Source organism: Ceratotherium simum, chromosome 31, assembly GCF_057802395.1.
Source record: "Ceratotherium simum simum isolate JZ-2026a chromosome 31, ASM5780239v1, whole genome shotgun sequence".
In the NCBI taxonomy this organism is placed as follows: Eukaryota; Metazoa; Chordata; class Mammalia; order Perissodactyla; family Rhinocerotidae; genus Ceratotherium; species Ceratotherium simum.
Window position 1 is genome coordinate 29,136,260 of NC_141930.1, and position 12,980 is coordinate 29,149,239.

At 38.7% G+C, this 12,980-nt stretch overlaps 1 protein-coding gene across 1 annotated transcript in view; it reads right to left on the minus strand.

Moving 5' to 3' along the window:
* Positions 1-8,080: 8,080 nt before the first annotated feature.
* TGS1 (trimethylguanosine synthase 1) overlaps positions 8,081-12,980 on the minus strand; it is a 43,216-nt gene continuing 38,316 nt past the window's right edge. Inside the window, exon 13 of the mRNA XM_004435756.3 lies at positions 8,081-9,739. Within this exon, the coding sequence (XP_004435813.1) occupies positions 9,611-9,739 (129 nt within the window). The 3' untranslated portion in view covers positions 8,081-9,610. The remainder of the gene's footprint in view (positions 9,740-12,980) is intronic.

The window sequence follows — 12,980 nt, forward strand, 5'->3', positions numbered from 1 at the left end:
AAGCTTATTTGATCAATCAGGTGGACATAGTAGCCTCCATGGCTTGGTTACTGTGTTGGTATCTATTGCCATGTAACCAATTATCCCAAAACTTAGCAGGTTAAAACAACATACATGTTTACCTCACAGTTTCTATGGGTCAGGAATCTGAGTGCAGCTTAGCAGGCTGTCTCTGACTCAAGGTCTCTCATGAAATTGCAGTTAAGCTGTTGGCCGGGACTGTGGTCTCCTCTGAAGGCTGTGCTGGGGAGGGATGTGCTTCCAAGCTCACTCACGTACTTGTTAGCAGGCCTCAGTTGCTTGCCACAAGGGCCTCTCAACATGACCCTCTCAGGGTGAGCAATCCAAGAGAGTGAAAAAGAGTGCCCAAATGGAAGCTACAGTCTTTTTGTAACCTAATCTTAGAAGTGACATACCATCACTTCCGCCAAATTCTATTTGTTAGAAGAGAGTCAGTAAGTCCAGTCCACACTAAAGAGGAGGGCACTTATACAAGGGTGTGAATACCAGGAGGCAAGGATCATTGGGAGGCCCTCATAAAGGCTGCTTACTAGTTAGCAACTATACTTTAAAAACATCACCTTACCTTAGGTTGTCCATTAGTAAAGATTTTAGAAGGCACTATTGCAAAATGATGCAGAATTCCAAAGAGAAATAATTATGAAAATACAATAAGTTTTTAATGTCTCATTATTGGTGTTATTAAGAAGCACTAATGATTATCTGATGACAGTGCAAAGATTTACTTCTCATACCCTTTGTAGTTTATCCATTTTTCCTATGTCTCTTTTTATGCTATACTGTTTGCTGGTTTTATTTTCATATGCTGCGTAAAATCGCAAAACAGATGGTGTCTCACCTGTTATAGTTGTCTGGTAAAATGCAACCAGAAACTATTTCTCTCTAGAGAGAACCTTGATACCAAATGATGAGACTGTCACCAGAATCTGACGAGAAATTAAAAAAATTAAAAACCCTTTGTGTGAAATTCAATTCTAGGGAGACAAGCCATAATTGCTTCAAACTGTGGTTTACATTTTCTCCAAGAGAAGAGCATGGGATCATTCCAAGGAACGGTATCTTTTCTAGCACAAGTGTTAATTTCGTGGGCATAAATAAATACAAGTGTTGAGTCCATACAGTGGGCAGAGAGAAGAACAAATGGGTTGGGGTCCCAAATGGTAGAACTTGAAATTACCTTTTCAGCCCACTCTTAGCTCCCCTGGGCTCTCCAGTGTTTGTCTTGAGGTTGAACAAGAACAGAGCAGGATGATATATATGTGCTGGCCTCTCTGCAAGGCTGAGCAGACAGGAATCACAGAACCCACTCTGATCAACTGAGAGGTGGTATCAAGACCAAAGAAGGGGGCCTCAGGGTGCGCTATTTTGTGATAGAGAATATGCCATAGAAATACTTTTGAACTGTAAACACTTTGAAAAAAATGCATTTATGTGTTTTCATCATCTTAATGGTCACAATGCAAATAGTTGTATATTTCATGGAGTGGAGGTAATATAATTTACCTAGCTATTCCTCTTTATGGAACATTTGGGTTGTTTTCAAATTTTTCCTTATAAGCAATAAACATCTTCATGTATATACCTCTTTTTTTCCCCTCAAACATTTCCTTAGGACAGATCCTCAGGAGTCAGATAACTGACATAAAGGTAATTTATCCAGGCTGAACTGAGGGCTAAAGATCAAGAGGCCAAGATGGATCAAGACCATGTCCAGAGGCAAAATGTAGATGGAAATGGACAGCTGTGCAGCCAGTCCAATGAATGTGGAGGGCTCAGAAGGAACAGGAGAATCCAGGGACAAGGCAACAGACAGACACCAGGGACACAAGACAAGAAACTGCGTATTTGGAGTGAAAGGTACCGGGGTACCGGTTGGAACTTAAATCCTCAAGTTGTGGCCGCAGGCTTGTGTTGGAAGTGAGCTTTAAAGAGCTCTAAGCCATTTCGATTTGATTCCATTGCTTTTGCAAAAGGCACTAATGGTGAACAGCCAGTGAATGAGTGAGTTATTTTATCATTGGATGTTACTCCTTTTAAATTGCTAGCCGATGAGATATAAACTGGTGTCTAAAGGTTGCTTTAATTGGTATTATGAATCAAAGTCTAGCAGCGCCTGGCACACTTGCTTAATAAATGATTATTAGGGAGAAGAAATATATTTCTTGTTTGCATACTATTTGCATTTCCTCATGTAAATTAATGTTTAGATGTGCTTTTTTCTACTTACTAGAAAAATAATTCAAAGAAAATGAGTTTGAATGCAGGGAACAAATGTCTTAAAACAGAGTTAAGCGGTCTGTGTGCAGGCTGAGGAGGGATTCCTCAGAAGGGCGTCCTGTGGAGCCTGAGCTCTGCACTAGCTCCCAGGGAGAGGCTGCCAGGCCTCCTGCAAGAATCCAAGCAAATCGATCCAAGATCCATCGCTAGTCTAGGCTCAGAAACAGGTGGCTGTAACAGTTACAACAAAAACCGTCAGCATATACATGTACTAGTTTTAATCCGTTATATAATTCCTTTTTTCTTTTTTTTGTGAGGAAGTTTAGCCCTGAGCTAACATCTGTTGCCAATCTTCCTCTTTTTACTGCGGAAAACTGGCCCTGGGCTAACATCCGTGCCCATCTGCCTCCACTTTATACAGGATGCCGCCACAGTATGGCTTGACAAGCGGTGCATTGGTCCATGCCCGGGATCCGAACATACGAACCCTGGGCTGCCGAAGCGGAGCGCAAGAACTTAACCACTACACCACAGTGCCGGCCCCTCAGTTATATAATTCTTCATTAAATAAAGGATTAAAAAGTCATGAGTAGACTTCGATTGGGACAATTAAACTATCGCAACCTTACTTTAGGACTTCCTAAGCTCTTATGTGAAATACTGGAAAAGACTGATCTCCATATTTCTGGTTGGAAGGAGGAAGACCTTTACAGCATTTCATCCTGTGCTGTAAAATGCAGAGCTGGTCATTTCACCTTCCAGCTTCGAGGCCTATGGCTCTCTATCACCTAAGGTGAAATCTAAATTCCCAAGCATTTTAGATTTAATTACAAGGTACCAAAAGCCTCAAAATGAAAAATAGTGTTCTTTTCTGTTCTCCAGAGATCTAAATCTGCACTAATGAAACGGGAGCCATTAGCAACTAGCCACATGTGGCTGCTGAGGACTTGGAAGTGTAGCCTGTAAGTTTAAAACACACACTGGGTATTGAAAACTTAATAAGAGAAGTAAAATATCTCATTAATAATTGTTTATATCCTTTACATGTTGAAATGATAATATTCCATATGGTTAAATATATTATTAAAATTTCACCTGTTTATTTCTACTTTAAATGTAGCTACTAGAAAATTTAAAATTACATTTGTGGCTCATATGGTATTTCTGTTGGACAATGCTGATCTAGATGGTTCTCATTAATATTCTTCAGTATTTCCACTAGGCATCTTGCTTAATTACAGAATGCCTTCCCCATTCAAAGCTGGAGACTTCACCCACTCTTCTCTTGAAGAAAAGAGTTTTGTCTTACGGGGTCTCCAGGAACTCAGCGTCTATTGGGAAGAGTAAGGAACTGCACGTGGGGCTGACACTAACTTGCCTCTCTCTCCTGCGAGCTCTGCCTCCTAAACCTCTCTCAGATCTAGCCCCCCGCCCCCCCAGTCCTCCCTGCTGCACACACATCACTGATCGTGGATGAGGGCTTCCTCCCAGCCTCTCACTTCTGGTCAGGCCTAATGCTTGAGTTAGAGGGCTCTCTCTAAGGGGGGCTCTTCACCTGGAGTCTGTGGGCCACTATGGGGATCATGGACAGAATTCAGGCAGTCTGTGAATGTGCATGGCCAACATAAAACAAAAACAAGCTTCTAGCAGTACCTGTGCTCTGCCACCAAAAGAAATTTAGATGTTTCCAGGTAATTTTCTAGTTGCTGCAGCTTTCTTGACATACCATTTACAGGTATCACTACTTGGAAATTGCAGTAGCTGGCAGACCCTCCGAGAGATTTCACTTCCTGTGCTGGTGAAAGGCTCCCACCATGTTCAGGATGCAGCTGGCACTCCTTAGCATGGCACAGGACGCTCCGCTTGTCTGACGTTTTATAGACTTAGCATTCTTTTGCCTTTGTGTCTTCTAAACGTTGTTTCCTTTCTTGGAATGTTCCTTGTCCCAATTTGTTAACCTGGAAACTTCCTACTCCTGTATCTCCTCCTCATCACACTGTTTAAAGGGCAACCTTTTCTTTTTTTTTTTTTTTTTAGATTTTATTTATTCATTTTTTTCCCCCCAAAGCCCCAGTAGACAGTTGCATGTCATAGGTTCACATCCCTCTAGTTGCTGTACGTGGGACTCGCCTCGCGTTGGACGGAGAAGTGGTGCCTCGGGGCGCGCCCGGGAGCCGAACCCGGGTCGCCAGCATCAGAGCGCGCGCACTCAACCGCTAAGCCACGGAGCCGGCCCGGGGCAACCTTTTCATGGTACACAGTATACCATGTCACACTTCCTAGCTCCTTGAGGGGACAATATAGGTCTTTATCATCTTTATCTTTCACCATCCATTCCAATGTTTCTTAAAGTGTGGTATGTAGCATTCTTTCAGGTAGTCAATGGATTAACATTTTTATATTAATATACAAATATTAAAACGGATAGTGATTTTTCACTTATGGCACTATTTGAAATTCTTTTTCAAATAAATTTTAAGTTTTCAAAAATCAACTGAGTTAAAAAACTAACAGTACATATTGGCACAGACGTGGCAACATTATGATGGTAGGAGACAGCAGCCTGAAGTTTGGGAAGCATTGGCGTGGCTGAGTCTTGCCTCTGCCTGGTTAGGCTGTGACCCTGGCAGGTGAGCGCTTGGGGAGCATTTCATGTTGCCTCTTAGATCCCTCTGCTATTTCCTCCAGAATTCACCGGGGGCCACTTCTGAGCAGCCTGAGATAAGATATTAACATTTGGGAAGATGAGTGAAATGGGTACAAAATTTTTTTGTGCTAGTTTTTGAACCTTTTTATGACAGAAACTATTAAAAAATGAAAAGTTAAAGAATGAGAGCAAATATCACAAGATAATGTACTAATTTTATATCCATAAACCAAAATCTAAGTGAATGTAGATAATTTTCAGGGAATTATAAATTATTAAAAAAAATAATGAAGGCATTAAAAAACCTGAATAAAAAGATACTTTAAGAAACTGCTACCATCAAAATATCTTGCTTAAAAGGTATCAGGCCCAATTTTCCTTGGAGTTCTACCAAGGGTTTAATGAACAGATAAGTGCTAATATTATTTAGGACACAGAAAAAAAATGGAAGACTTTCCAAAGCATTCTGTCAGAAGAGTCTACTCTGATACTAAAACCAGGCAAGGTGCACAAAAACAAACATAAGCAAAACAGAGTAAACTTATCAAGTGCAATCTCATAGTGAACTAAAATAATACATTATGATAAAGCAGGATTTAATGATTAAATGCAGAGATGGTTGAATAATTTGAAATTTTTAAAGTAATTTAGTACTTTATTAGATTAAATAAGAACAAAAAGATTCTAGGTAAGAAAAGTAATATCTTTAATTTTAATGCAAGCTACAATAAAATTTAATAGAAATGCTTCTAAGCTTTTGCTGAAAAATGACAAGCAAGGAATGAGTGCCATTATCATAACATTCCTGGAAGTCCTAACCAATGCAATAGCAAAAGAGTAAGAATTAAGAGGCCTATATATCGGCAAAGAGAAAAACTCATATGTGGATGTCATGAGTGCCTATTTAGAAAATCAAAGTCAATCAAGTGAAAAGCTATTAGAAGAACTATTAAAAAGAGTTCTGTAAGGTGACTGGATACAAGAAAGAAATTAAAAGCATTATTACATACAAACAATACATCTACTAGAAAATGTAACAACAAAAAAGATCCCATTCAAAATTAAACAAACTAAAATACCAAGCAATAAGCCTGGCACAAAATATGTAAGATTTATACAACTAAAATGATAAAACTTCACTGAAAGATATAAAAGACCAGAATAATGGAGGGACATATTAAGTCTTTGGATAGGAAGACTCAATGTTGCGAAGATATCTTCCTAAACTGAAAATTAAAAATCCCAAAGGATTTTTAAGATATAACTTGATAAATTCAAGTGCATCTAAAAAAGTAAAAATGCTCAGGAAGAGCCAAGGAAATTGTGAGAGACTAACGATGGGGGAATCCACAACAATCAAAGCATATAATTACAACTACGGTAATCAACAACACATGGCACAGGAATGGACAAGTGATCAAGGGAACAGAAAGAATTTCAGAAACAGAATTACACACACACACACACACACACACACACACACAGGTTAGACTGCAAATTAATGAAGAAAGGTTGGGTCATTTAATAGAAAATCATGTAGCGATGAGCTATTCATTGGGGGAAAAATTAGATGCCTAACACATGCATTTGGGTAATATATACATGAAACGTTGCTCATACCTCACTAGTAATCAAGACATGCAAATTAAAATAACTTGATTGTTTGTTGATCAGTTTGGTCACAATAACTGAAAATATGCAATGTTTTTGAGGGTGTGGGGAAAACTCACCCCTTTCATGCATAGTTGGTGAGAATATACATTTTTGGAGGGCTACTTGACATGATACCTAAAAATGTCACTTCTAGGAACCTCTTCTAAGAAATACATTGTAGCACTATCTGCAATTGCAAAGACTAGGAACCATTTAAATGTTCATAGTTGGGTAATGGCTAAAGAAATTCCCGTAGATTTGTACTATGTGACTAGTAAAAACCATAGTGCAAATGTGTATGTATTGATGTGAAAAAATTTGTAAGATGTATTAAATTAAAATCAAATGTCAAAATAATATAATCCTGCCCCATCCCACTGTGTACACAGCTTTTAATGCACAGGGAAATGTGTTAAAGGATTCACACCAAAGTGTGAATAGTAGTGGCCTCTGGGAAGGGAAGGGAAGGGTGGGAGATGGAGGCAGAGAGAAAGGGCTCAATGCAGGGGGTGACAGTGGGGTGCTCACTTTGTATTCGAGTTGTTAAAACACATACTCATTTTTATAAAAACATCTTTAACAAGTTTTACAATTTAACAAGAAAAGCAGCGCGAGTTGGACCGGAACAGGGCTGTTAGCCTCCTCATCTGTTGGATCCCAAGCAGCTCCAGGGGCTTTACTTGTCACCCATTTCACGTATTTGGCTTCTTGGTAAGATTTTACTTGAACACAGGGGTTGCATAACAGACCAAGGTTCTTTTGAGCACTAACGATCTACAAATGAGTCTATAAGTCAGTTATCTGCGTGTGATTAGTGGGCAGGACTATTTTAATCTTGGTGAGGCTTCCTGGTCTTGTCTCACAGGTCATGTATGCTCAGGAAGACAAATTAGTTTTTATACTAACAATATACAAATAAGAAAATGTATTGTGGAAAAAATGTATGCATGAAAGGTGAAGTGACAAGAACTAAAAATAACTGGTGATTTTGGAAATCTGCTTTTACCTCTCCACCTCCCACCCCAAGTGGCCAAGTAGTTCCAGGGGCCACATACAGAACTGTTCGTGACCAATGCTGCCGTTTTTTAAAACATGGTGACAAGTTTATGATATATACACTAATGCTCCATGATGAAAAAGTATGAAAACTGACAACATGACAGATTTTGATGTTGCAAATTAATAAAAAGTTAATTCAATCCTCAATGATCAGCTCAACTGCTACTGTATCAGGGCAATCAGGCACACAGTGTCAAGTTTCCAGAGACGAAAGTGAGCATTGTCTCCACTCTCCCACAAAGCTGCTTTTTATTGAATAATTATTTTTTCCAGTACTTACTGTAAAAATTCCCCCAATTTATTTCAATTTCCCCAGCTCCATCCCAGCCAACACCATGTTTTGTTTAATGTTTAACATGCTCACATTGTTAAAAGATAAAGGTCCCAGATCCCCCAAAGCCAGAGTCCTCTGTCTCTTGTCTTTTTACCTACTTGTAAAAATTACTGAACACACTTTTTAGATGAATGAATAAGCAACACATATTCTTCCTCCTTTCATTGCCATTTTAATAGAAAAAGAATATAAACTCCTATATTACAAAATATATTTCATATTGTTTTTGCAATGGAAATTTTAAAAATGCTAACTTTATAAAAGAATGTTAAAAAGCAAATTCCAGATGGAACAAAGACATGAAAACAAGAAAGTTCTAGAAAAAAGCTTGGATAAATATATTTATATCCTGGGAGTGGAAAAGATCTTTCAAGAGGATGTAAACCCAGAAGAAGCAACAAAGAAAAAAGACTGCTAAGTCTGAGTACATAAAAATTAAAAACTTACGTGTGACAAAAAAAAAAAATCACTTTACAAAATAAGTCTAAAGGCCAACAAGCAACTGGAAAAACATATTTGCAACACCTACTAAAGACAAAGGGATGTTCAAGTTACAAAGAATTCATACATATTAATAAGAAAAAGGTAACAATCCAAAAGAAAAATTGATCCAAGACAGGAATAGTCAGTTTAAAAGGGGAAAACTATTTTAAAAAGACCACAATATATGGAAATATGCTCAAATCTCATTCATAATTAAGGAAACACAAACAATCAGATACCATTTTTCTTGCACATGATAGCAAAAATTAAAATGCTTGATGATGGAGAGCTGGGGAGGGTAGAGGGAAACACGCACTCTAATCAGAGCACAGAAGAGTTGATAATTGCAAAATACCCCCAACAGCCCAGTGTCCATCAATAGGGAACTGGTTAAATTAATTATGGTGTATCTAGAAGATGAAATACAAGATGGCCATTAAAAGGAATGAGGTAGATCTGTACGTACGCACTAATGTGGAAAGGTCTTCAAGATATACCAGCAAAAAAGTATATACTTAAAAAAAAAGATACATTAAGTAAAAGAAAAAAGGAAGCGGGTACTGAAGAGTGCAATGACGAGGGGGAAAAAGTGTATCACGGTACATTGCAATTCCTTTCTGTCCTCCCAAGGAATTATAAAACACTGATGGCTGTGGTTATCTTCAGACAGATGAAGAAAGGGCAGGGGAAGGCAGTGGGAGATTGTACTTTTCATTTTGTACATTCTGTACTGTTTATGTTTCTACCCTTAAAAGTATAACATTATTTATTTCAGCAGGGGTTAAATGGGTGGCTAGACTTTAACTCATTCGCTGTTTTCTTTATATTTCTCTGTATTAAAAAAACACAATAATTGTTTTTTACACACACACACAAAGGTGTTAAACCAAAACATACAAAATTAAAAAAAATACAGCCACATGCACATACATAACACACACATACACTGATGGACGTTAAGCACAGAGGAAAGACTACCTTTTCCATATCAGACACTTACTATCCTAACATAGCTAAAATTATCCCAAGATCTCAAAGGACATCATTAACAGTCATTAATCTCCTGTAAGTTTCAATTTCATATGGTGATAGAAGACAATGGGTACAAAATGTCAGTGAATACAGAAGAGAGATTCCCAGTGTCTCGTCTGAATAATGTTCTGACCACTACATGATCTTTTTGTCTTTATACCACCTCACAGTGATGATTCAGGGGCTGATCTTCGGATCAGGTCCCCAAAATAAGCAGTGATTGTCTTCAGTTTATTATTAAGAAAGTTCTGTTCTATTTCCACTTGCCCTCCAGGCCCAGCTAAGGATGCCACCTAAAAAAGGGAACAGAAGAAAGTCACACATAGATAAGGATGACTTCAAAATCAATCTTTCACCCACATGCTTTATTTAAGTCCTTCAAATAATGAGGCATCTCAAAGGCTCACTATTACTTTCCAGATAGGTATTAATGAATATTTGGCAGCAGAAATACTTTACTCAGACACATCTGATATTATGGGTAAGACCATAGTGCTATGTTATTGTACAGGACCCAATCTTTCCAGTGCCAGAAGCTAAGGAACTCAGAGGAAGAGAAAATGAACAGCATCTTTCCCAAATATCAGGTTTATTTATTAGGATAGAAATTTAAAGAATAACCCCCTTTCCTGAACTTCTGTCCTGTTCACCTTATCTTCTGCATCTTACCCTCTCATTCACTCACCAACATGTACTGAGTTCCTGCTACACGACACTAGGAATACACCAGAGAGCAAGGCAGATATGACCCCACCCTCACGAGAGTTCTGGTCTCTACTACCTACTTTTTCCTTCTCTAATTGGTCTTTTGCTCTTCTCCCAACTTGGGCCCCCTCCTCCACCTGTTGCTCTTTTGTGTGTGTATATTTCTAACCCTCCCCCTTTTTTATTGTGGTAAAATATATTGCTCTTTTTAAGGTCTACTAGAATACAGTGAGCAACCCCTTTATTAGGAAGCTAAAAGCACTACCCCCTCTCCACCTCCACAGAGTTAATATCAAAAAGATGCTTCAAATCAGCAATGCTTTACCCTAAATTCTTACAAAGTTTTGTTTTAGTCCAATATTTTTCCATCCAACCTCTCAGTTCTATTAACTAGTAAATATAGTACCTTCTAACCCATGACTACATCACCAGAGATCAGTTCATCGGGGCAGCAGTGAGAATGATTAAGGGACAGGGGAATGGAGGGGGAAGTCCCAGGAGACAGAGAACTGGAGACACTGAGTGTTGGAGAAAGCGATACCCAAAGTATCAGGGACCAGTACAAACAACAGGAGACATACATTTTCTGTAATTAATTCTGTAATTGTAATTGGAAAAACTGTAGTTGTCTATTTTGCAAAGAGAGGTGCTGTCGGTCTAGTCTGGTTTGGAGGCTGAGAGATCTACTCTCAGAGGTATTACACATACACCACCAGCATCTGGCAGAAGGTAAGGCTTACTGTGCATCACCAATGAGTATGTATTTTAAAGCATTTCAACTTCCTCTTAGAAAAAAAGTTACAGATACAGAAATAGGGAAGAAACAACACATCATTTTATGGTACATTCTTAAGAGAAAAAAAAGAAACTGTGCCACCAAGGCAGTAACAGTGTCAACATGAACCCCCGCCTGCAAAGGGACACGAAAGAGATGGCTGTGTTTTTATCAAAAGGAATAGATGGCAACAGAAGTCAAACGTCGTATTATAATTATTAAAGTAAAAATAGAAATTAAAAATAGCTAAGTAGTCTCAGAGTGGCACTTATTAGGTATAATTGTTTTATTTTCTATCTTGGTATCTTTATGTCAGTCTGATTTTTCACAAGGAAGGGCAAAATGAAGAATTTTGTCTTTAACCAATAAAAAGCATTTTGACTAGTGTCTCTAAAATAGAACTGTTTCACAATAATTTTTCTATGAGTTAAGATATACCTTAAGTGCAGTATTTCTCCTATTTCTTTAGTCACAGACTTATGTAAAGTGAGGTTGGTGAGGGGGCCGGCCCGGTGGCGCTAGCGGTTAAGCGCGCGCACTCTGTTGCAGCGGCCCGGGGTTCGCCAGTTCGGATTCCGGGCGCGCACTGACGCACCGCTTGGAAGCCATGCTGTGGTGGCATCCCATATAAAGTGGAGGAAGATGGGCACAGATGTTAGCCCAGGGCCAGTCTTCCTCAGCAAAAAGAGGAGGATTGGCAGATGTTAGCACAGGGCTGATCTTCCTCACACACACAAAAAAATAAATAAAAAAATAAAGTGAGGTTGGCGAGCTCCAGTTTTCTCTGGGGTTGAGGGTGGGGAATTAGCAGGGAGAAAGGAAAGGAGAGAACAGGTCGGGTTGAGAGAACCCAAGCAGACCTGAAACAACAGCAAAAAATCTGCTAGGGTTCGTCTAGCAGGAAAAAAAACGAAGTCAGAGGCAAATTTTAATACCAGTTCTACCAATAATTTGCTGCATCAATTTAGAAAGCCATTAAGATAGGCTTTGGTTTTCTAGATCTGAAAAATAGGACTACTACCTGTCTCCCTAAAAAGGGCATTTTCTAAGCCATAAACAGAATTACACTACAACAAATCTCTGGGAATACAGGGTAGTTGCTTTTCTCTCTCTACTTTTTAGAGGGTTGCCTGGACTTGGGTGCTTTGGATAGAAAAAGGAATGAAGATGTGCTTACATAGGAGTTTTCTGAGGTCCATTACAAAATAGTTAATAAATTATTTTATACAACAACTATTTACTGAGTGCTTACAGTTTTTTGTTCTAGGCAGTGGAGTGTAGCAAAAAAACAAAAAAATCTCTACCTTCATGAATCTTACTTATATCCTAACTGGGAGAGTCAGATGATGGACAGATAAAACAAGTATTGCTCCTGATACTGGAGGAAAAGTGAATCTATGTCAAAATATAATGAGAAAACTCATAGCTATTTAGTGTTTAGAAAGAAATTAAACAAAAAACTTAATATGTTACTTTCAGGTGTTCTAATTAAAAATAGTTTCTAACTTTAGCCTTTTTGTACTTTTTCACAACTATATATATTCTAAAAGTTCGAATTCCAGAGTTGGAAAGACTGTAAAGATTATGTAGTCAAGCCAATAAATAATACTTTGCTTCAAGCAAACAATGCCATCAATTTCCAGGTGTCTTTAATTTTTCACTAGCAGGTTTAACTGGCAAAATGTTACTTGGTTCCTTTCCCTTTCTTTCTTTTTTTGTGAGGAAGATCAGCCCTGAGCTAACATCCAAGCCAATCCTCCTCTTTTTGCTGAGGAAGACCGGCTCTGAGCTAACATCTATTGCCAATCCTCCTCCTTTTTTTTTCCCCAAAGCCCCAGTAGATAGTTGTATGTCATAGTTGCACATCCTTCTAGTTGCTGTATGTGGGATGCTGCCTCAGCATGGCCGGACAAGCGGTGCGTCGGTGCGTGCCCGGGATCCGAACCCCGGCCACCAGTTGCGGATCACGTGCACTTAACTGCTAAGCCACGGGGCCGGCCCCTCCTTTCCCTTTCTTAGTTAAAGTTTAATAAATTGAGAGAGAGAAGTAGCAA